Source organism: Molossus molossus, unplaced genomic scaffold, assembly GCF_014108415.1.
Source record: "Molossus molossus isolate mMolMol1 unplaced genomic scaffold, mMolMol1.p scaffold_m16_p_19, whole genome shotgun sequence".
NCBI classification, from domain to species: Eukaryota; Metazoa; Chordata; class Mammalia; order Chiroptera; family Molossidae; genus Molossus; species Molossus molossus.
The window spans coordinates 50,038,630-50,062,127 of record NW_023425354.1 but is presented as its reverse complement, the minus strand read 5'-3'; the positions used below and the strand labels follow the sequence as shown (position 1 = coordinate 50,062,127).

The window sequence follows — 23,498 nt, the reverse complement described above, 5'->3', positions numbered from 1 at the left end:
CCAGGGCTTGTGGCTGCCAGTCTGCACAGGCACACGAGCCAGGCACGACGTCCCCAGTGAACACCCCTGGGGTGGGCTTCAGAAGGCTGCAGTCCAGGTGAAACGTCCTCTCACTAGCTCATCCTTCACTAAGCACCTTTGGCTTCAGCCTCTCATCCCATTATCTTTAAGTGAGATAATGCGCACTAAAGATATCAGTCATTGACACTCTAGTTTAAGTGAGCATTTCCAGCTTTCCTGACTGAGTTTTCTAAGTATAACAAGAGAGGGAGCATGTGAGCCCTAAGAGGAAAAGAAGCTACAGACCGGGGGGAGCAGGGCTTCATCTACAAAGAATGTAAGTGTGTTGCCCACACAGGCCTATAGACAGAAGAGTCCAGAATTTCTTCCTGAACTGACACAGGCAAATTGATGGTATGTGTAACTATCCTATACTTTCCTTTTGATTTTCATAGAAAAGACAGGAATTTTAAAATAAATGTGTGTGATTTTTAAAAATATTTTTTCTTCTGCCCTGGTGGGTTTGGCTCAGCGGTTAGAGCTTTGGCCCTTGGACCAAAGAGTCACAGGTTCGATTCCAGTCAAGGGCACGTACCTCAATGCGGTTTGTCCCCGTGCGGGAGGCAACCAATCGATGTGCCTCTTTCACATCAATGTTTCTCTCTCTCTCTTTCCCTCCCCCACTCCCACTCTATCTGAAGATAAATGAAAAAATGTCCTCATATATGTATTTTTTTTTCTTCTAAATTTTTCAATTTCTACCTATAGCAAAGTCAGTTTGCAAGGATAATCAAATGGTAAAACAAAATGAGAGCAGTCGAATGGAATGATGTCTTATCTCAGCTAAGTGGAACAAATGTTTGAATGGCTGTGCTTAAATTGCAAGGCACTTTTGCTTCTAAAAATAAACAATGCTAACCGCACTGTCTGAAGCAGAGGGTACCGCGTGTTCCCTGGTGTGCTCAGCTACAATATTTTACACATTTATCTTATATTTTAAAGAAACATTTTACTGAGGCCACAGCTTGTTAGACACATAATTTGGGGTTTGGGGGGGAAATGGACTGCCAAATTCTAGCAATGCTAAATATGTCCTCGCTCAGATTCATTTGAAAAATGTATTTATGTGTTTAGTGAACACGTCATTTCTGCAAAACAACAACCCTGAATGTTTCAAATCAAATCACTCAGTCTGTTCATGGTGAATTGTAACATATATACTGTCACAGAGTAAGGGAAAATCCAGCTACCTGCTTCATGTCTGGGCTCCATGACATGATGGGCCCCTAGCGTTCTGTGTTTTGTTGAACGAAGCATATTTGAAGAGATACAAAATGGAATATTCTGCCCTGGCCAGATTGGCTCAGTGGTTAGAGCATCGGTCCTCGGACCCAAGGGTCTTGGGTTTGATTCCCGGTCAAGGGCACATACCTGGGTAGCAGGTTCAATCCCTGGCCCGGCCAGGGTCATGCGGGAAGCAACCAATCAATGTGTTTCTAACATCGATGTTTCTCTCTCTCTCTCCTCCCTCCCTTCCACAGTATCTAAAAATCAATAGAAAAAGTATTCTCAGGTGATGATTAACAATAAAATAAAATAAAATGGAATTTTCCAGAATAAGCCCCAAAAAAGAAAGCAGTCTGGGTCCCCTGCAGCAGAAGGGTTTGTACCCACGGCCTCTGCCCTGCACAGGGTGCATGCTCTGGTCCGTGACTCATTGCCCCTGCGGATGTGTGGGGAGACCTGGTATCACTAGCACCAAATCAAGTCCGCGTCTGATCCTGGGGAGAAGGACACGCCCTGGAAATGTTCTCAAACACACACTCACTTGGTGTTCTCAAAAAAAATCCTACCTGTGGAGAATGCAGCTGAGGTACCAAGGAAGAAGTGAATGCTCTGAAGCAGCGTGAGGGAAGTGACGTCACTGGATGGCACGTGGCCCCTGGAGAGGAGCTGTGATCAGTCCACACCAGGGCTCGGCAGAGGCTCCGCTCAAGACCGAGTCTTTGCCACATCCTCTGAGCATGTGTGTGTATGTATTTGTGTGTGTGTGTGTGTGTGTGTGTGTGTGTAATATCAAGTAGACTTTTTTAGCATTTTGTGGGCAGTAATATAGCTTATGATGAAGAGCATGGACCCTGGAGCCGGGCTGCCTGAATGCAATCCCTCGCTCCTTGTCGTGCCCGGGGCCAGTCCCTTGTCTCCCTGTGCGTCAGTTCCCCCATGTGAGGTGAGAGAACAATCCCAGTCTGAAGGGGTGTGAGGCTCAGTGTGTTAGCACACGTGGAGACCTTAGCTCACTGCCTGCAACTTCGCACCGCGGGAGGATTAGCTGCTAGCATCTGTCATGTGCAAAGCGCTGCGTCAGGCCCCACGAGTATGTCAGGAAACAAGATAGAGTCTGAGCCCTTGCCAGTGAATTGGGGGAACAACACCGAAATCAGTGACCCTGTCCAATAGAAAGCCAGGGTCAAACGAGCGTAAATCCACCAACCATTTTTAGCTTGGAAGCCATCCGTCCATACTTAACCATTCAGTGAATTTTATCAGGTGCCTGCAATGTTCCAGGCACCACGCCACTTCTCTTAGAAGGAAGGGGTCAACCGTCTTCCATTCCTAGGGGTAGACAACGCCTGTCCGCGGTCAGCTGTTACAGACCCGTCCGTGTCTACCGTCTACCTGCACCAGCGGACAAGGTGGCTCCTGGGCAGGCAGTTCTGCAAACTCCCCCACCATCGAGAGGAACCAGCTCTGCTACTCAGTGACTCTCCGAGCCAGGCTGGGGCACTCAGGACGCAAGGGGTGATGTCTCCTCTTACACAGTGGGTGGCAAACGAGGGCGGCAGCGGACTCAAGGTGGTTGAGCAAGAATAAACAAGGTGTTCAGACGTGACGGGCCCACAAGCTGGCAGTCCGATGCCAGTAAGCCAACTATGTTTCCAGATCAGTGAATTCAGCCCCCAAACTCACCCCGTTGGCTCCGTCTGTTTAACGGATTGTCTTCTTGAAATTATAACGTCGCTGCATTTCTGTCATCAGACAAAGCCCCTTGGGGGGCCACACCTGGGGAGTCTGGGCTGAGAGGCACTTCTCTGAAGACCAGATCGGGTTAGTCGGCCTACCTAGTGAGATGAGTCACGTCTGTTCACGTAAACGTTTTCCATTCATTCAACTTTACACACGTGTATATAAAGTATAGTGTGGGTGTCATGGAGATGCAAGCAAGACTGAGAATGTGCCTCTGCCTTCAAGGGGTCACCCGTAGAAACAATTCGGTGTTGTGCACCAGGAGGGGGTGGGGGGAAGACTGGAAAACAGCCAAGGTTAAAGGTTAAAGCACATGCCCATCACTTAGATGGCTGGCCAACAGTATTATTCACTCTCGTTAAGTCAACTGCTCCATCAGAAACACAGAAATAAGGTGAGGCATGAGAAACTCGGTGTTTTGTTAAGTTGGCACATGAAGAGGAAAGAGACATCTTTCACACAGTGACAACATGGCAGGAAAGACAGCATTTGGAAAATAGAATTTGTGAGGTCAGACGAGGTCATAAGGATGTCGGACAGGACTCATCTGCTTCTCCCTCAGTTCATATTTCTCAACTAGGCACTATATCCATATATATAAAATAATGTAGCAGACATGCATGTCCCCACCAGTCAGATTTATCAGAAGTAAAGGCTTTGTTGTGGTTGCCACAGATCTTTTTTTTAAAAAGAAAAGAAAGAAATGTGAGAGATATACCCCTGTCCCCAATTTCTTCCTCTTTGCTCTCCCCAAGAAGTAGCCACCACCCAGGAGTCATTTCTGAGCACAGCTGTGCATGCCCACCACACGTAGCTACACACTACATGACAGTGTCTTGTATGCCTTTACATTGGAAAAAAATTTTTTTTCTTTATTGATTTTAGAGAGAGAGGAAAGGAGAGGGAGAGAGAGAGAGATAGAAACACCGATGAGAAAGGACATCAACTGGCCGCCTCCTGCATGCGGCCCACTGGGGATCGGGCCCACAACCTGGGTATGTGCCCTGACCAGGAATCAAACTGGCAACTTCTTGGAGCAAGGGTCGATGCCCAACCACTGAGCCACACCGGCCAGGCTACATTTTTTAATTTTATGTTTTTTGTTAATCTTCACCTGAGGATTTTTTTTTCCATTGATTTTTAGAGAGAGTGAAGAGAGAGAGAGAAAAAAACATCGATATGAGAGAGACACATCAATTGGTTGCCTCCTGCACACGCCCCAACCAGGACCAGGATTGAGCCTGCAACCCAGGTACTCAGGCCCTTGACGGGGAATCGAACCTGCAACCCTTCAGTGCTCGGGCCCCAGCCAATGCTCTAACCTGAGCCACACTGGCCAGGGCTGTCTCTACATTTATATCAATGGTATCGCCTTATGTTGGGATTGTCACTTTAAAGAAGGTAAGACCATTTTTTCCCACTGTTTTATTGTGGTAAAATACACATAATATAAAATTTCCTATCTTAACTATGTTTAAGTGTTCAGTGGGCACTAAGTACGTCCACACTGTTGTGCAACCATCACTGCCGGCCGCCCCCAGAATGCTTACCATCCTGCAACTGAAGCTCTATATTCAGGAGACGGTAACTCCCCGCTTCCCACCCGCCACCGTCTCCGTGCACGTGACCAGGTAGGTGCCTCGTGCAATGGAATCATACAGGATTTGTCCTTCTGTGACTGACCTATTTTACTAGGCATAAGGTCAAGGTTCATCCACATTGTAGCATGGGGCAGAAGGCCCTTCCTTTCCAAGGCTGAGTATTCCAGACATTTTTATTTTTTAGATGTTGAGCTAGTCCCCCCGCCCCGTCCTTGCTCCCTGCCCTGCTCGGCACCAGTGCCTCGGATCGGGCGCACCACCCTGCCGAAGGGAGACGCGCAGGGCAAGCAGCTTCTTGCAGCAAAACAAGTGCTGGTCCTGGCTGCAGACGGACCCCGCTGGCGGGACCTGCATTTCAGCCCAGAGACCAGCCAGACAGGGTCGTGACCGCTCCGTGTCCGAGCGCCTAAGAGCTCAGTCCTCCAGGGTCCCCTGCCCCGCGCCTCTCTTCGATGACCTTATCTCTGCACGTCAGCAATGCCACCTTCCTGTGGCGACTCCGGAGCCTACACCTCCCCACCGGGCATACCTCCCCACCGGGCATACCTCCCCGCCGGGCATACCCAACTTTCTACTCAGCACCTTCACTTAGCTTTCACACGGAGTTCAGACGAACCAAGTCTGTAGTGTAGACAAAACCGGGCTCCTGATGCACTCGCCCACCCCTCACCTTTGCCCCCTGCAGCCTTTCTCATTTCAAAAAATAAATGAATGAATGAATCGAAGGAGCTCTATCCTATTAGTTATTTGAGTCAAAATCCTGGAGTAAATTTTATTCCACACTTTCCTTTATCTCCCTCTGTCTAAACCACGAGCAAATCCTGTCTGCTGTACCTTCGGAACATGTCCCAACGCAGGCTCTCCTTACTGCCCTGGTTGCTACCCAGTCAAGCCAAAGGAAAGCCACCACCTCGGCTCAGCTGAACTACGATGGCACAGGTCCCCAACCGGTCTCCCCACTTCCATCCTGTCCCCTTGCTTTCTCTTCCCAGCACCGGACATATAAATTAAAGCTAAATTGTGTCTTTTCTCTCCTGAGAACCCTTCAAGGATCACCATCTCATTTAAAGAAACTGTCAAAGCTCTAAAAACAGGTAAACCCTCAGCTCCCCTCTAACCTTCTGTTACTCACCCCCCCCCCTTTGCCACTCTGCAACAGTGCGCCGGCCAAACCCCTCTGCCTCAGGGGCTTTGCACTTGCTGGTCCCTTTGCCTGGATCTGCTGTCCCCCGTATAACCTCATCACTTCCTTCAGGTATCTGTTCAAATGCCATCGTCCACCAAGACTTTCTCTGGTCACCTCGGAGAGAGACTTACTCTCAGTGTGCCTCCTCCCCTCTGCTGAGACAGACACAGTGATGCCCCACCCAGACTCCTCTTCAGCGGGGCTTGTCGCCCCCGTTGCTGGTTGTGCAGTCAGCGAACGGCCCGCGCGGGGCTCTGACCCTGGACCTGAGCAGTAGGAAAGGCACTAGTGCACTGGCTGCGTTAGCACTTCACGCCAGCTGCCTGTGCTGACTGTGTTTGCTGTCTGTTGAAGGTCGGCAGATGAACCTGTCCGGTACACTGGCATCCGCTGGAGGAGGGCCGTCCCAGTCCGGTGGCTCTGACCCACGGCGGAGAAGGAAACCCTTCCATGCACGGAACTTGGAGCCATACCAGTTGTCCCTGTCTCTGGAAGAAAAGTTGGCCTGGGTTCCAGACCTACACAAACATATCGGCGGTTGGTTAATGGGCTGGCCAACACGGTCAGAGACAATGGGGAACAAATGGGTGACCGGAAGATTTGGGGAATAGGTGTGTGAACATTCCTCTTCTAATGACACTGAGCATGAACATATTTGGTCGCATGAGAATGTTCTCCAGAGTGTAATCGTCGCACAGGAGCTGTTATTGATCCCAGGCAGTGACTGTTGATTGGCCTCTCTTCCCAGCCTGCCCCGTGTTTGCTTAAAGTGGCCGTGGCGTCAGTAACTGGAGAGAGCCATCAGGGTTGTGTCCTCCTTTGGCCCTTAGCCCTGGCAGGAGCTGTGACTCTCCATGACCACAGAAGCTGCTGGGTGCCCACCCCGCCCACGCTCCACCTCCCACTGGGCTGCGGTAACTTTCTCTACCCCGGTCCAACTGTTGCTGGCCCCTGGCTGCCTCTCCACCCTCCTACGTTTCCTTAGTCCTTCCACCGCCCGTAGGGGTCCTTCCATTAAAGTCTCTCCACTTGAGTCATCCAGGGTGATTTTGTTTCCTTCCTGGACACAACTGATGCCCTGATTTTGTTCCCCACATGCAGGACTTATCACCTCTGACACACGATACAAGTATTTACTTGTGGATTTATTGTCCATTTCCCAACGCAAGAGGTCCGAAAGCTCCCTTTACTTCATTCACCGCTGTGTTCCTCAGACTTAGAACACTGCCCGGCTCATAACAGCTGCGCAACAGTAATAGTTGAAAAATAAATCAAAGGCTCTTTGAATGATATGTACGGACAGCTTGAATCATCTTCTGGAAACATTAAGCTGGAATCTGGGGGTGTTTTCTAGTCTTTAGGGGGAATGCTGCCCGATGTGTGACGAAGCGGTGGTTGGGCGGTGAGGACCCCTGGGTGTGGGTGACGGCTGTCAGCCGCATCTGCCGAAACAGAGGGCCTGCCGTCAACACCACAGCAGACCCAGACACCACCTCTTTCCAAAGGACCTTGTCTTTGGGGGCTCATCTCCAAATCAGGGACCAGTAATGTGTCCGACTCCAGCAGTGGCCACATTCACACAACATGACTAATGAGCCTCTGTGTTGACCAAACCAACCTTGGCATGGAGGCGTTATAATGTAAATAGTATGCGAAGCCTCCCAGTGTAAGCTGTTCCTCAAAAAATGCTCTTTGGAAGTTTCCTAATTCATAATTACAGTGAATTTAAAATACCTCCATCTCTGCCCTGGCCGGTTTGCCTCAGCGGCTAGAGCATCGGTCCTCTGACCAAAGGGTCTTGGGTTTGATTCCCGGTCAAGGGCACGTACCTCGGTTGCAGTTCAATCCCCGGCCCCAGTGGAGGCAACCAATCGATGTGTCTCTCTCACATGTTTCTCTCTCCTCCCTTCCTCCCTTCCACTTCTCTTAAAAAAAAAAAAAGGAAGAATATCCTCAGGTGAGGATTAATAATAATAATGATGATGATGATGATGATATCTCCATCCCTGCCTGTGGGTGTGGAGGGAAATACAGAACTCAAGGAGTCCTTGACAATAAGACAGTGGGGTAGACTTCACATTCACCCCTTTGTTTTACTTTCTTCAGCCAATGTCTTCACCCATGAAGATCATCAGAACCAATATTTCTTGTTCTGTCATCCAAAAGCCCTAATATGTTCACCTTCAAATAGCGCTCATGTCACCAAAAGCCATGTGTTGTAGCAGCACTATTTGTAAGAGCCCCACGCAGGAAGCCGGCCGAGGGCCCACGCTCAGAGGTCTCAATTAAAAAAGGAGGTGTATTCGCACCCTGAAATGAAGGCTATCCAGCCTCACACAACATTTGATGAATTTCACGAACGTATGCTCCCCCGCCCCCCCACACACACACACTGCTCCTTGCCCCACTTCATGGACAGCCCGAAGGTCCTCACCACACAAATTAAGACATCATTATGATACACTCCTGGGTTTTTATTTTTTTAATCCTCACCTGAGGATGTGTTTTTATTGATTTTTTTTTAAAATAAGAGAAACATTGATGTGAGAAACATCGACCAGTTGTCTCCCATACGTACCTCAACGGGGGATCAAACACTCAACGTAGGCATATGCCTGACCAGGAGTCGAACCTGCAATCTTTTGGTGCATGGGACGATGCTCTAACCAACTGAGCCACCCATCCAGGGCTAAATTTTTAATATTCTTAATCATTAAAGTTAACAACTACTATCCTCTTGTGAGACAGGGTCTGTTCCAGGTTAATAGGCAGTATCTTATTTTTCCTCCAAACATCCTGCAAGACAATAAATACTGTTGTGCCCGTTTCGCAGGTGAGGGAGCCTCAGCGAGGTGGATTGCCCTGACTAATGGAAACACTCCCCTAACTCTGCTCTTCCTAGCAGTTCATGTCACACCTCCAAGTGGTTTATTCTGCAACAGGCTCCATTCTGTTGACCACTTTTTCTGTGCTTCTCCCCCAACCAGGACAGTAAGGCGAGGTGTGGAGCTACCCGATAGGAGGGTTACAGGAAGCGAGAGCAAGGATGTCTGTGTGAAATCCCAGGTCCCGGTCCCCAGGGCCCAGCCTCGGACTGCAGGCGAGCCAGAGAGCTCTAAAAGTCCTGGCACGAACTCTGAAACCAGACCTGGCCAGCATGTGTCCCTGAATATCAGAATAGACACTATATTTACCCTGAAAAGCCCTTTAGTGCACCGAGAGCTATAAATAGCCATTAGAGCTCAAGCAAGTAGCCTTAACACAGGGATTTCCTTCCAAAAATGCAGGCTCATTTTAATTAAATTCATAATTAACCTTCGGGAGGGCAGGCCCCTGGATTCACTTTGCTTGCCGAGACACCGTGAGTGATTTCCTATTTATCAGACGTTGGGGGATTATCAGGGCATTCCGCGCGGAAGCAGCCCCGGGCTTGCCCAGAGCCCAGCTCCCTGGAGAGGACACTCAGGGCCCCGTGCGTGCGTGAGCGGCTGCACCCTACGGCCTTGCCCCACCCCCCGCCCCAGTCAGAGCCTCTTCCCCAAGCCGATTCCTTCTCACCATCCCCCAGAGCAAGATGGGAGTCACAGCTCTGCTCTTCCTGCCTCTGCTGCTCCTGGGAATCAGCGGCCTTCTCTTCATCTACCAGGAGGTGTCCAGGCTGTGGTCAAAGTCGGCCGTGCAGAACAAGGTGGTGGTGATCACTGATGCCATCTCAGGACTGGGCAAGGGTAAGCTGCTTTCACCCCAATTCGTGCCCACTCCTGCTCTGAGGGACGAGCAGCGGGGGGGCGGGCGAGGGGGTGCAGCAGGGAGGCCTGCTAGGCGGGTGGGGGTCAAGGCTGTGTTCTCTCCTAGTGTCTGTCATTTGCAGCAAGTCACACTGTGCCAATCTATCTGGCGGAGCCTGCAGCCTCCTTGCCTGAGAAGGGAGGGCGTTGAACTATCTGGAGTTGCAAACTCGCAGCCGCAGTGGCCTGCAGGTGTGGCTTGTTTTGCCCTCGGAGAGTCTCCAGAGACGTTGGCATGCGGAGCCCTTAGCTGGGGCAGTGACGGGTATGAGCCCACGCACGGGAGCCACGTTCTGTCCTACCGCCGACTAGCTGGCGGCTCCCCTCCTCTGCGCTGGCTTCCTCACCTGTACGCGAGGGTACTCGTGATCTCCAGCTCGCAGGGTGGTTGTGAGGCGTCAATGAATCACTAGATGGAAAGACGGAGCTGGAGTGGGTGCTGCTCGGGCGTGAGCGGTGGTGGAACGGTGAGCGTGCATATTCCAGGGTGCGCACAGCCCGCTGGCTCCCGTGCATCACGCTCGGCCGATTCTCTCGGTCCCTTTACCTCCCGGCCTTAAAGGCACTCGCGTTTGCAGCCCTGAGTTAAAGGGCCGTTCCACTGGCGACATCTGTGACGTGCTGTCCTTAGGTTTGTAGGAGTCTGCCTCTGTCATTCCCATCCATGGACGTGCAGCCCATGTTTCATAGTTTGGGTGTAATTCTTGCTGCTGTTTTGTTATTTTTAATCAGACATAGAGTACACCCTGCCAAACGTTCATTAGGTCACTTAGCAAGTGTCCACGGAGTCCACGCCGTCCTGAGTATTGAGATGAGCACTGCCCCTTGCAGAGAGTCCCTCTGGGGCGCTGGGCACCCCTAGCCACGGCGCCGCCGTCAGAACATCAGGACCTCCTGCTGGGAATTCTCTCGGGGCTCCAGCCCCTTGGGCATCCCAACGGGAGCCGGGCTGCCTGCTTTGGCCATGGGTTCCGTTTCGGCAGGGGGTCAACTTGGGTTCACCAAGCATGTTTTTTTTTTTCTTTTTCTTTTTTAATCCTCACCCGAGGACATTTTTGCATTTATCTTTAGATAGAGCAGGAGGGAGAGAGGGAGAGAGAGAGAGAGACATCGACGTGAGAGAGACACATCAACTGGTTGCCACCCACACGACCCAACCAGGGCCGGGGACAAACTGCAACCGAGGTACGTGCTCTTAGCGGGAACCGAACCCGGGTCGCTCTGGACCACAGGCCGACGCTCTAACCACTGAGCAAAACCGGCCAGGGCACCAAGCAAGTTTTTTTAAAGCATAAAGCAGATAAACGAGGTTCTCTGTGTGGCCCCTGTGTGGGTCCCAGAAGCTATTTCCAAAGAGGATGTCCCGCACCATTGCACTCAGGACTCAAAGGGGAGGGGGCGCGAAGTCTATCTTCTACGGGACAACAGGAAGTAGTGGCTGTCCTGGGGAATTGGAGCAGAGACACCCACTCACAGGCACTCAGAGTCAACGTCTTTGGGGAACCCTGTTCTTTAAGTAGAACAAGTCCGTCTAGTATCAGGCCAGGAGCCACAGGAGTCTCCTTCATCACGAAGGCTTCGCTGACACCTTGACGTCCCTGAGGAACAGGCCTCTGGGCTCCGGTGGCCCCTCGTAGAAGCACACTGTGCCCTCCGCACACTGTGCTGTGTCCGTGGGTGTCCGCTGGTCTGCCAGACACAGCCCCCTGTGCTGCAGACTCTTTTCTCCACCAGCAGTGTCCCCACCACCTACCTCGAAGCTTGGCATATAGTAAGTACCCCGCAAAGAGTTCATTTAATGAATAGCCTCTCAAAGTGGCCAACTGATGAGAGAAGGCACTCATTTGGATAGGTATATTGATTTCTAACTGGATTCCAAAATGATCAGAGAGCCTACTCTGTATGATTTCAGTTCTTTTAAATTGGTTGTTCTATGGCCCAGGATATGAACTGTCTTGAGTGGCCTGGGGGTGCTGGGCAAATCTGCATTCTGCGGCTTGGGGAGTAGCATGTTCTGCAAAAGTCGATTAGATCCTGTTGGTGAAGGTGGCCTTTCCATTCTTCTGTACCTTTTCCGATTTTCTGCTCTGCTAGGGAGAACTACTGCTCCATCCACTGCTGAGATGCATGTTTGTTTCAGTAGTCTTACTCTGATTTTAAGCCTCGTGAAGTCACAGTCACACGCTGTACAGACCAGGTGCCCAGGGAATACAGCTCAGGGGCAAACGGCATTTTCAGGTCTGTGGTACAGTCTCTGCCATGACTACCGCCAGCTTTCTCTCTACCGTGTGCTATGGACCCACCCTGGAAAGAAATGCAAAGCAGAGACAACGCACCCGAGTATTCAGAAGTAACTTGAGAAGCTGGGCGCACGTGGTCTTATATAAATGCCCAGCCAGAAGATGCTGCTGATCACAGAGCTTCTAGGGTCCAACTGCTCCATTTCCCAGACCCAAGGCAAGAAAGAAGGGACGGGCACAGGCTGTGCACCAAACCTGTGGGTGGCAGCAAGGAGCCCAGCATCACGCTGTCTACTAGGGAAATCAAGTAGCCAAAGATCAGGTCGCCTGGGCCTCACGCACACCCACACATTCAGCCAAGTCGAGAGCTGAGTCACCCTGCGCCCACAGCCCCTACAGCAAGAGGAACTCTCAAAATTCTCATCCACTGTGCTTCAGAAAGCACCGCCCCGCCGGCCTTTCATCAGCTCTGAGAGGCGCGGGGATTCATCTAGCCTTCCTGGAATCGAGATGATTGTTTTCCATCAACAGTATGTTGCAGTATCCACAGGCCATCTGTTGGCAGGTCCCTGCCTCTGACATCGGGCGCCCCTTACGGTCAGTGGCGTCTTAGATTTGAGGGCTCAGTGTATGTTCGCCGCGTGGAAAAGAAAAGGCCTGGAGCCCACTTGCGGACACAAGAGAAATGCTGCACGGAGTTAACCGGACCAAGAATGAAAACAAGAACACCTTGCCCGGCCAGTGCGGCTGAGGGGCTGAGCATCGACCCACGCACCAAAAGGCCGCCGGTCCGATTCCTGGTCATGGCACATGCCCAGGTTGTGGGGCTGATCCCCAGTGGCCAATCGGTGTTCTCTGTCCTCGATGTTTCTCCCTCCCTCTCCCTTCATCTCTCTCTAAAAATCAATAAAGAAAAAAATAAGAACACCTGGATATCCCTGATGCCTTGCATTAGCAAGAGCGACTTACCACACTTTAGGAGTGTGCCTTAGAGTTTGCTGGACCAAAGCAGCGGCCGCACCCCTGGGCTCCAGCCCCCGGGCCCACCTGGGAGAGGCAAGGTGCGAGCAGAGAAGAGGGGAGACGGGGTGCTGGTGAGGAACACTCCTGGCTGCCTCGCCTATCTCTGCAGTATCAGTTGTCAAGTCTTCAAAATATCTGACATATAGATGTGCCATAACTTCCTTGCCCAATCTCCTATAATACTGGGCATGTGCAATCATCTCCAGTTCTTCACTATTATTATGGTGCCAAGGCACACAATATTATAACTAGGTCCAGGCAGCAATTCTAAATTATCTTCTTAGAATAGATGCCCATAAGTAAAATAATTGGGTCAAAGTCCATACTTACTTGTAATAATTCTGTCAAATTTTTCTTCTAAGAGAGTTTGGCAATTTACCCTGTTACTGTCACTGCGTGTGTGACTAGTACCAATGTTGTTTTTGATTATCTGGTAGATTAAAATTAGTGACATGTTTTAATCTGCATTTCTGCATTACTGGCATTGAACTTTTATCTTCTGTATATTTTCTCTTTGTACCTCTCTCATGAATTGCTTACTCATCGCAATAGGGTCTTTACTTTTTTTTTTTAATCCTCACCTAAGGATATTTTTCCACTGATTTTCAGATAGAGTGGGAGGGAAGGGGAGAGAGAAAGAGAGAGATAGAAACATCAATGTGAGAGGGACACATCGATTGGCTGCCTCTCGAATGACCCCGACCAGGGCCAGAGATCAAACCGCAACTGAGATAGTGCCGGTGACCCGAACTGAACCCAAGACTTTAGTCTGGTGATCTGATGCTCTAACTGATGGGCCAAACTGACCAGGGCAGGGGTCTTTATCTTTTTTATTGATTTATAAGAGTTCTTTGTAGATTAAATAAATTAACCCTCTTATAGCCTATGCATTGTAAATACGTTTCCTCAATTTATCTTGCTCTTAATTTTTATTTATGCTTGATGATGTAAAGAAAGTTCTTTTAAGGATAAAAATCCATACATCATTTCTTTTATAATTTCCTCCTTTAGTGTCATGCCTAAAAGATCTTTCCCCAGAGCAGAGGTATACAGTCATCTCTCTTTTCTTCTGGTTCTTTCATGGTTCTGTTTTTACATTTAATTATTCAATACACTTTGGTATATTGCATCCAGATTGTTATCCCTCTCAGCCAGTAGTCCAAATACCACTTCTTAAATAGTATGTTCTTTTCACCCTGATTCAACACATTAACTTTATCATATACTAAATTCTTATGAGCACTTGGCTCTATTTTTAATCAATATTTGTATTTACACTTGAACCACTGCTTTAATTTCTGTAACTTTATGATACACTTTAATAACGGATAGAGTTAGCCTGTTATTATTGTTTATCAAAATGTCCTTTGGTATTCTTGCATATTTATCCCAGTGAAGTTTGATATCTTTCGGTCACTTTCCAAGACACGTTGGAATCTTGATTTACTGCATCAAATTCACTGTAGATGGACCGACCTCTTTACTGAATTTTGCCATCTGTGATCATGGTGCCTCTTTCTCAATAAAACACCTACATTTAGAGAAATCTTCTATTCTCTATGGTCTTAATAATTCAGTGACCTTGTTAACACAGTTGCTTTTAGTTTTATAGCTTTATTTGATCATCATCAGCTTTTTCTTCTCCGCATTACCTGTTTGTAGAGTTTTGAAAGTGGTGACAGGTACATATGAAACCGACGTGTAGAACTTGTTGGGTGAATCTTCACCCTCGTTGCGTTTCCTGGACAACCGCGCCCGCTGTGGTGAGGGACATTCCCCGTTCCCTTGGCCCAGACAGCGTCCTGGAGCCTGGTGTCGGTGTGCACATCTGAGTTCCCGTCTCCTTCATGGCAAATCTCAGACCTCTCTGAGTGCCCGAGGGGCACGCTCCCTGAACCCCACTTCATGGATGCGTTTGTGAACGTTGATGGTGTCTTCTTGGGTCACAACCTCCTTGATAGCCGAACAGCCCATCTTTCTGCCTCTCTGCTTGGCGGGAGCCATTCTGCCAGGTCCCGGCTGCTAAGGAAAGTGAGAGTCGTTTCCTGTAGGTTTTCCTGTCAGCAGAACAAGCACAGCTTCCCGCCTGCCGGCTCCCCGCCACACCCGCCACACCTGTCTCTAGCTTCACAGGCCGGGACCTCCTTCTCTACTGACCTCCTGCCCTCTCCGCCGCTCCTGCCCCTCCGCCACTCCCGCTCCAGCCCCACAACCCCTCCCACAGGGCGGCTCCAGCCGACTCTCCGCTCCTCGCCACCTGCCCCGGGCCTGAGCGCGCAGGGGGACATCACCACCACAGGACCACTTTGAGCCGTTGCCCTCGGGACATCCAGTCTCCAGGCTGCCCAGCTGTCCTTCCGCATTCTGGCTCAGCCCATGCCAGTCACCGCCGGGTGTGAAATGGAACAGTGACAGCAGGTGGTGGTGGCGCCCCTCCCAGGTCCCTGTACCTGGCCAGCTCATCCACTCCCCAGGTGCTGCTGTGGCTCAAAGACTTGCCATCTGCCCGTGGACATTGGCTTGCCCAGGAGTTAAACACGCTGCACACCCACACCCGCAGGGGGCAGCACAGCGGCCGTGACTGGTTGCTGCAGGCGTGTGGAAGGCTGGTCCTCTTGCCTCCAGGGAGAACAGCTCTGTGGTTGGGTTTACACTCCAGGGCCTTCCTTGGATCCAGCCCAGGCTGGACTTTACCTGAGACCACATCCTTGCCTGGCACCTACCCCGTGGCCTAACCCTGAGAAATGTTCTCTGCAGAGCGCTCCCTCAGCAAACCCCGGGCTCCCGCATCCCTGTCTGTGGTTCTGCTTCTAGGGAGCCCAACCTCAGATCCTACCTCATAGGGCGACGGGGAGAATTACATGTGCTGATATTCAAACATCTCTTTTGATAGTTCCTGGAACTAGTAAAGTCTCAGAATAGGTTAGCTTTTATTGTTCTTAAATATCAGTGTTACTGCTACACAAGAACGCAGTGTGTCTACCAGCCGCTGCCCAGTTGAGAAAATCCTGCATTGGGTGAGTTGGGGATGAGTCCAGGGTACAAGTCACTAGACAGAAGGCAGCCTTCTTCTTTAAGAAAAAGAGCCCTGGCTGGAGAATTATCTACAGAGACGATGTAAAGAAAACTGGTGCCATTTTTGTCTGAAACATACTGGGCTGTTCCCAATGTCTTTAGATTGAGATATATTTAGGCTGTGGTCCCGGAGGCCTCGGTGGAAAGGGTCCCCCTTCTGTTCAGTTGAGGGAATAATGGCTTGATAATCAGGACTACCCAGTGCAGAAAGGGTGGACCCCACAAGGAGCTCCCTTTCACGGGGGGCACCGTACAAAGGCTAGAGATGAGAATAAACGCCAGCCCAGGGAGGACGTTGAATGCAACGACCTCCAAAAGACCTCGTGCTCCCAGGACTTCTAGATTCTTTGAATCCTTGAGTCTGGAAGACAGCGGGGCGCACCAGCAGTGCCCATCCACACCGTGTGCCCCGCCCCGTCTTCCCACAGAGTGCGCGCAGGTGTTCCACACGGGCGGCGCCAGGCTGGTGCTGTGCGGGAAGAACTGGGAGAGGCTGGAGAACCTGTACGACTCCTTGATCAGCGTGGCTGACCCCAGCAAGGTAAGGCCTTCCGGCCGGCAGCTTGAGTGACACGGGTACCCTCCGCCTTCGCTGATGGTTGAAGAGTGGCAATTTGGTCCAAAGGGTGAAGTTTGGTGATCACTTTGGGCAATGGTCTCACTAATCTTGACACGGGCACGTCTGTCAATCATCAAGGGTCAACTCATCCTGATCACTCACCGAAATGTGTTCTCCAGCCCCTACTCCCCCACCCCACCCCCACCCATTCTATTTAAGTCGGACCCAAAGAGGATCCAGAAGTAGGGTATGCCACCGGTGTAATACCTCACATGATGTTTCTTCAAAGAAATCAGTGGAATGAAGTCCCCTTCTCAGAAGCCCCCTGGAGGCGGACACGCCTATGGATGCCATTGCAGATTTCAGAGCGTTTCTGCAGACCGGGAAGCTGCCTTCAGGGCAACCTCCTTGATAGCAGTTTTTAAAACTTCTTTGCCCTTGGTGTTGAATTTGGTTTTTTGAAATAGCCAAAAATAACTCAGACCGAAGCATGTTACTTGAAAAGGTGGAGCGAACAGGACGGCACATCACTTCAAGGTGTGGTTTGGGGGGTGGCATTAGGTACTGAGTGAAACGAGGTTCTGAGGTCAATGGTGGGGAAACCCTGAGTACGCCACGCTTGTCTGGTTGATCCCTGACCACAGGACTTCTCAGAGCCTTTGGTATGCCCGTGTGCACTGTGTACCTCCGAAAAGAACATCTCATAGTCTGTGTTTCCCAAAAAATTTGACCAGAAAACCCTCTTTTCAAGGGTGTGTCTCAGGACTAGTGTTTGGTGAAGGCTGAGATCACATTTTCCACAGGGTGTCATCAATTTTCCCAACCGTGACCTCTAAACAGTGAGTCCTGATGACAGCGAGAGTCTAGGGCTCATCCCCGTGCCGGGCATGTAGCTGATACTCCACTCGTGTGTTGAGTGTAGGATTTCGATCCAAAACAAAATGCGGCTACAAAGCTAGATGTGACGGCAGGGGTACAAATTGACAGCTACAAAACAGTCACCAGGATGCAAAGTACAGCATAAAGAATACAGTAAAAAATATCGTGATAACTATGGATAGTATCAGGTGGGTAACTAGACTTACCGAGAGGATCACTTTGTAAGTTATATGATGTTTAATCACTATGCTGTACACCTGAAACTTATATAATATTGAATGTCGAGTGTAATTGAAGAATTAAAAGAAAAAAATGTTTTTTAATCTAGATGTGGCTTGTAAGCCAGTTTGGAAAGCAATTTCCAGAGAGCTCAGCAGCCCACGGTGAAGGGCCACGGCGCTTGCATTTACGAGCTGTGGTCCCGTGGCCACAGGTTCAGACTCATGACTGCGTATTTGCGCGTTTGGATGTTTGCAGTTGCTGCTGCTGCTTGGTCCCCGGAGTGCATCCTGCATCACGCTCCTGCCTCCCGTGGTCACTTCTGCTTTCTCCTCCTCAGTTTTTGTTGGTCATTTCATGTGCTCTGAATTTCTGAATTTAAAAGGGGTGGCTCTTCCATCGCAGGGCCCCAGGTCTGCAGAGTAGGCGTTCCCACCGTGTCTTGACTGTCTCATTGGTCCGGCAGACATTCACGCCAAAGCTGGTCTTCTTAGACCTGTCGGACATCAGCTGTGTGCAGGACGTGGCCAAAGAGGTCCTGGGATGCTACGGCTGTGTGGACATCCTCGTCCACAACGCCAGCGTGAAGGTGAAGGGGCCGGCCAACAAGATCTCCCTGGAGCTGGACAGAAAGATCATGGATGCCAACTACTTCGGGCCCATCACACTGACCAAAGGTCTCGTGAGTTTGACCTTCCTCTGGATTTCTGGGCCACCAGCTGCTAGAGAGGGCTCCTTTATGTAGACAGACGGTCATCCAATTGTATAGGAAGTCTTCACCCCCTCAGAAAAATCCCTACTTATTTGGGGAAAGCTTTCAACATTCTGACTGTCAATGTTGGTGAAAGAAAAGGGATTTTGGAAGGATCTTACTGGTGTATTCCAACCCACCTCTCTGTGAGACCCACTCCCCAAGCCCTTCCCTTTACCCCCCTCTTCTTATTTATCTCCATGGTCCCTTCCGGTCCCATTCCATGTCTGGACCGTTGTCTTCACGCTTTGCATCTATTTTGCAGCCTTGTAGTTGATCTGCTTTGAACCATGACAGTTCTTATTTGTTTTTATTTATTTTTTATCCTCACCCGAGGACATTTTTTGCATTTATCTTCAGATAGAGTGGGAGGGAGGGAGAGAGAGAGAAACATCGACGTGAAAGAGACACATCGAGTGGCTGCCACCCACACGACCCCAACCGGGGCCAGGGACAAACTGCAACCGAGGTACGTGCCCTTAGCGGGAACCGAACCTGGGACTCTCTGGACCGCAGGCTGACACTCTAACCGCTGAGCCAAACTGGCCAGGGCACCATGACAGTTCTTAAAAGGTAGAGCTTCTGTCCCCAGTAATAAAGAGGAAACTAGTTTATCCCCAAAGTACAAGAGCCCCAGAAGGCTGTCAACCCCTTTGCAGGAAACAGGGGAGGCAGGAATCCCTTTTAAGGGTAAAGTGATGGTACCCGTTTGGAGATGTTTTCACTGCCGTGTTCAAATGCAGGTCTGAAGCCTAGGGTGCGGGGGTGGAGATGACGTGGACTAAACCAAGAGTTGAGGCCCCTCCCCCACAAAACGTTTATCAAAGCAGAACCCCAAGAGGGAGAATGTCATCATGGAGTCTCTACATTGAGAGATGGGGTTCCCTGAGATGGGGTTCCCTGGTGGAGGCCGAGGAGACGTCATTTTAGAGCGTCTTTCTCTGCAGCTAGGATCTCCATGATGATGGTTAGCATGACAGATAAGGAAAAAATATTTGGGGCAGAAAGATGATCTCCCAGAGCTTCTAAAATGGTGGCCCAGAAATAACAGTTTCCTTTGGCCCAGTCCTGGGGACCCACCAAGCTGTGTCATTCCATCAGCCTTTGGGGGTTCAGGGTTCACTGATACCAAAGCGAGGAATGCAGAGTGCAGTGGAAAAGGCCAGGATGGGGGGCTTCTTCCTGGGGGGGCCTCTTGCTCACAGACCCGAATCTACTCACTGGCTCTGGCCTCATCTAGAACACTCAGAAAGTTGAGTCTTTTCATTTTTGCCATATCCCCAGCCCACCTGTACTATTACTTACTTCATATCTTTCTCTGAGTTTTCTCATTTTTAAATGAATGTGTTTTAGGAGGAAATCTTTATACTACCACCATCAATCAAAAACCCCTTTGCACCCTGGCCAGTTTGGCTCAGCGGTTAGAGCGTCGGCCTGCGGTCCAGAGAGACCCGGGTTCGGTTCCCGCTAAGGGCATGTACCTCGGTGCAGTTTGTCCCCGGCCCTGGTTGGTCGTGCGGGTGGCAGCCACTCGATGTGTCCCTTCACATCGATGTTTCTCTCTCTCTCTCCCTTTCTCTCTCTCCCTCCCACTCTATCTGAACAAAAAAATGGAAAAATATCCTCGGGTGAGGATTAAAAAAAAAAACCCTTTGCTCTCCAAGAATAGAAGAAAACCCCGAATCAAAACAAAGTAGTACGTTCTCCCGGGACACAGGACTGAGGTCTCTCCCCTCTTTGCTGAAAGATGAGCACATGCGAGAGAGTGTTAAAGACACATTAGAACCAGCAGTGATGGGAGCATTGAACAGGGTCACCTTCCTCACGGTTGAAATCTGTGTTACTCAGTCACGTGGGTTCGTCATTCAAAGTCGCCCAGCAGTTCACCAGTTGAGCCCAGCCCACGCTTAGGGAAACGAGACAAACGATGGCAGGAGGTCCATTCCATATTCGTGCTGTGAGCAGGGAGGGAGCCCCGAGGAAGAGGGTCGGGAGAGGTCTGCCTGCTGCTATTGGACTGCTCCCCGACATTTACCCTTGACTCCTTGTCCTGTGCCTCCAGTTCTGCTTCCCAACATGATCTCCCGGAGGACGGGCCAAATCGTGTTAGTGAATAACATCCAGGGGAAGCTTGGAATCCCATTCCGTACAACTTGTAAGTTGCCAAGACAAAAATGTTTTGTCTTATGCTGTGTGTTTTATAGGACAGTGTTGTGTCCAGGCCTATGGCCGCATGGGAGATGTCCCAGAAATGAAATGGCTTGTCAGTTTCTACGGGAGACACTGAGACATGGAAGATCAGGTCCCTCTCCCCGGGAGCTCAGGCCTCGCGGGTGGTCAGGACGTGCCTGCTGGACACAATCACAGGCACCCTCCGGACGTGGGTGCACAGCCCCAGCGCCGTTGCCACTGCAGATTTCACACCTCATTCAGTGGAATCGTACAGCACGAGGTCCTTTGTGACCCGCTTCCTTCACTCGGCACGACGTTGCAGGGTCTGTCCGTGTGGTAGCCTCCGTCAGAGCTTCATTCCTTTTTATGGCTGAGTAATATTCCCTGGTATGGCTGGAGCACATTTTATGTATCCGTTCATGAGCTGATGGATACTGGGTGGTTTCGACCTCGGGCCGTTGTGAGTGCTGCTGTGGACGCTCACGGCCAGGACTCGGTCAGGCTGTCACTGCTCGCGTGGCAGCTCCGTTCGGTGAGCTCCTAGGAAGGTGCGTCCGGCCCTGTGTCCAGCGCTCCTCCCGGGAAGCAGGGTGGCCCCCTGTACCCCTCTGGCTGGCTTCTCTTGCAGACGCTGCCTCCAAGCATGCGGTGCTGGGCTTCTTTGACTGCCTCCGAGCCGAGGTGGAGGAATACGACGTCGTCGTCAGCACCGTGAGCCCGACTTTCATCCGGTCCTACAACGTCTACCCCGGCCAGGGCAGCTGGGAGGCCTCCGTTTGTAAATGTGAGCTTTTCGAGGGAAGGCGGAGGAATGGGGTGGGGGAGGGCTCCGGAGGGCCGCTGGGACAGCCTGACCTCACTGGGCCCGGGGGTGTTCCCGAAGCAGGAGACCGGGCATGGCAGGGCCTCGTGCCACCTGATGCGGTGGTTCTCAGTCTCCCTGGTGCCGCGACCCTTTAATACGGTTCCTCACGTGGTGGTGACCCCCAACCATAAAATTATTTTTGTTGCTACTTCATAACTGTAATTTTGCTACTGTTATGTCTTAGGTGACCCCTGTGAAAGGGTCGTTCGATCCCCAAAGGGGTCACGACCCACAGGTTGAGAGGGCGCCCCAAAACTTGAATCCAGAGGCACCAGGCAGAGAGAATCCTAACCTGCAACCCGCAGAGCAGGGCCCAGCTGGGCTCAGCCACGCCCAGGCCCTGTGACCCTGTGACCCTGTGACCCTGTGACCCCAGCCACGGGACAGCCTGTCTCCAGGCCTGTCCCAGAGGAACAGCCAGGACTTGGCCTGGAAGAGCGACCTGCTCCCCTGCCCAGCAGAGAGGAGGCTGAGGGTCTGCTGCCGGGCTGCCCAGCTGGAAGCTGGCCTCGGCCACACAGGAAACGTCTGCGCACAGCAACTCCCTTCACCCCCATGCCTCGGTTTCCCTTTTAGAAAATGGGGGGGGTGCTCTCCCTCACGGGGTCCCTGGAGGACCCGAGGCTCCCAGAGGGCCGGCGGCAGCCAGCGCGCAGTGAGCCCTGCAGACACTGTGGTGACGGCACCGGAGAGCTCAGAACAGCGGGCTGCTCGCCGCCCGGCTCTGCCCGCGCCCGGGAGTCAGGGTGCCCACGACGTGGGCGAGAGGTGCCGGGAGGCTCCTGACCCACACAGCTTCGCGCCACGATCAATAACACCCCCCTAATTCACCCAACACCTTTTGACTTTCTCAGCTCCTCTCATCCCTTCCACGGGTCATGACCACCCTGTGAAGTTGATAGAGCAGGAAGCTGTGCCCACTTTACAGATGAGGAGACTGAGGTGCAGAGGGGTGGATGGTTTGCCCAGGGCCTCAGTCCGTGAGGGCGAAGTTGGCCTGCAGCTCATGACTCCAGGCTTGGCACACCAGGCCCTGTCTCTGGGCGCGCAGACGGGTCTGGCCAGCTTGCTGCCGCTGAGGCTTGAACCCCTGCCCCTCGGGGGCCTCTAGTCTTTTTCAGGAAGCTGACCTACGGGGTGCACCCCGTGGACGTGGCCGAGGAGGTGATGCGCACTGTGAGACGGAAGAAGCAGGAGGTTTTCATGGCTAACCCCATCCCCAAAGCCGCCGTGTACGTCCGCACCTTCTTCCCAGAGTTCTTCTTCGCGGTGGTGGCCTGTGGCGTGAAGGACAAGCTCAATGTCCCAGAGGACGGGTGACCACGGGAGGGCAAGGGGCTCCTCTGAGGGGAATAAAGACTTTCCTGGCAGCTGCTGTTCTTCTGCTGTCCTCTCAGCACTGGGGCCCCCACAAGCCACCCCCTTACCTGTCCTCCCGGGTGGGAGATAGGTGTTCATCATCCTGGCAAGGACGGCCCAGAGGCCGCTGAGTGTCTCCACTCAGCATTCCCAGGCCACACTTCCAGAAGCTTCTCACTCTGTGGGGTGACAACCGAGCAGACAAACAGGAACCAGAATGGCTCTAACACCTCCCCGCCCCTACACACACACACACACACACACACACACACACACACACACACGCTATGGCCATCAGCCTGCTTAACCACGCCCATGTTATTAAGGGTGGCTTGCCCACATCAGCCTCAGAACCTGGCAACCCTTACGGGTAGCACTGCCAAGTAGAACTTGATGCAATGACGTGTCAACGTAAGAAGTGTTTAAACCGATAGAGAACGTTTATGAGTGTACATGAGCCAAACTGACACAGAATCTCAGCGGACCGAGAAAACGCTCCAGAGAAAGGCAGTTTTGCATCTTATTTTATCCATCACCATCAAAGGAGGAGGCTGAAGGGGCTGCATGAAGCCCACTGCTGATGGGTTAGGGAGGCAGGAGAAAGCAAAGCAGGGGAATCTCAGGGACTGGATCAAAAGGAAGCCCAATAGACACACACTTCTTTTACGTAGGCGGGTATAGGATAGTTAGCAGTTAACAGTTAACGTGATAATAACAACAATGAGGGGTTTGGGGGTCTCTGCTCAGGTGCAGT

The 23,498-nt window shown here is 51.3% G+C and overlaps 1 protein-coding gene across 1 annotated transcript; it reads left to right on the top strand.

Moving 5' to 3' along the window:
- Nucleotides 1–9,074: 9,074 nt before the first annotated feature.
- Nucleotides 9,075–22,738, top strand: DHRS7C (dehydrogenase/reductase 7C). Its single transcript, XM_036269217.1, has 7 exons — nucleotides 9,075–9,175; nucleotides 9,383–9,542; nucleotides 16,369–16,481; nucleotides 18,064–18,274; nucleotides 20,411–20,503; nucleotides 21,149–21,304; nucleotides 22,497–22,738. Exons 2-7 carry the CDS (start codon nucleotides 9,389–9,391, stop codon nucleotides 22,703–22,705), a joined length of 936 nt encoding a protein of 311 aa, XP_036125110.1. The 5' UTR covers nucleotides 9,075–9,175; nucleotides 9,383–9,388; the 3' UTR covers nucleotides 22,706–22,738.
- The last annotated feature ends 760 nt before the right edge of the window (nucleotides 22,739–23,498 follow it).

Coding starts and splice junctions, on each gene's coding strand:
- DHRS7C (XM_036269217.1), top strand. CDS start 9,389: ATGGGAGTCACAGCTCTGCTCTTCCTGCCTCTGCTGCTCCTGGGAATC. Junction 18,275..20,410: donor GCCCATCACACTGACCAAAG/GTCTCGTGAGTT, acceptor CTGTGCCTCCAG/TTCTGCTTCCCAACATGATC. Junction 20,504..21,148: donor AATCCCATTCCGTACAACTT/GTAAGTTGCCAA, acceptor CTTCTCTTGCAG/ACGCTGCCTCCAAGCATGCG.